This window comes from Mesitornis unicolor, unplaced genomic scaffold (assembly GCF_000695765.1).
Source record: "Mesitornis unicolor isolate BGI_N332 unplaced genomic scaffold, ASM69576v1 scaffold39462, whole genome shotgun sequence".
Taxonomy (NCBI): domain Eukaryota; kingdom Metazoa; phylum Chordata; class Aves; order Mesitornithiformes; family Mesitornithidae; genus Mesitornis; species Mesitornis unicolor.
Window position 1 is genome coordinate 430 of NW_010169238.1, and position 619 is coordinate 1,048.

General features: G+C 68.0%; 1 protein-coding gene across 1 annotated transcript in view; it reads right to left on the minus strand.

Moving 5' to 3' along the window:
* Positions 1–619, minus strand: part of LOC104536619 (protein LMBR1L-like) — a gene marked incomplete at both ends in the record, with an annotated part of 2,723 nt that overhangs the window by 182 nt on the left and 1,922 nt on the right. Inside the window, 4 exons of the mRNA XM_010179284.1 lie at positions 30–103; positions 196–267; positions 352–428; positions 612–615. Of these exons, the coding sequence (XP_010177586.1) occupies positions 30–103; positions 196–267; positions 352–428; positions 612–615 (227 nt within the window). The remainder of the gene's footprint in view (positions 1–29; positions 104–195; positions 268–351; positions 429–611; positions 616–619) is intronic.

Here is a 619-nt window from a genome sequence, read left to right on the forward strand (position 1 = left end):
TGGGGACTCGAGGGCCCCCTGAAGGATACAAGATGAGGACGACCTGCAGGGCCGCTCCGAAGGAACCGAAGATGGAGAAGGAGACCTGGCCCAGGGATGCATCCTGGCGGGAGAGGAGGGGGCGCATGGGGGGCACGGTCCCCAGACCAGTGTGGGACACAACCCCTCGCTGTCCCTGTCCCCCTCCCCAGGTACCTGGATGCCTCGTGGCATCTCGGCCTCATCCAGCAGCAGCTCGTGGACGCAGACGATGAGCACGGAGATGCCCTGGGAGGGGCAGGGGGGGGTGAGGGCGACTGTGCAGGGGACAGGGACGAGTCCCAGCCCCTCCGGGCGCCCAGGGCCACCAACCGTCAGTGCCAGGAGGCCCAGCATGGCCAGGGGGTAGCCCAGGTTCTTCTGCCAGGGTGACACTCGGTGCCGCAGCTCTGCGATGGGGGGGACACACGTGGGTGAGGGGGGAGCATGAGCCCCCCACCCCAGAGCAGGAGATTGAGGGGGCCCCGATTGAGGGAGTTACAGCCCCCCCACCCCATTTCACACCCACGGTCCCCCATGGGGCACAGGCTCCCAGGGCACCAGAGCTGCCAGACGGAACCGAGGCTCCTTACCCAGCTTC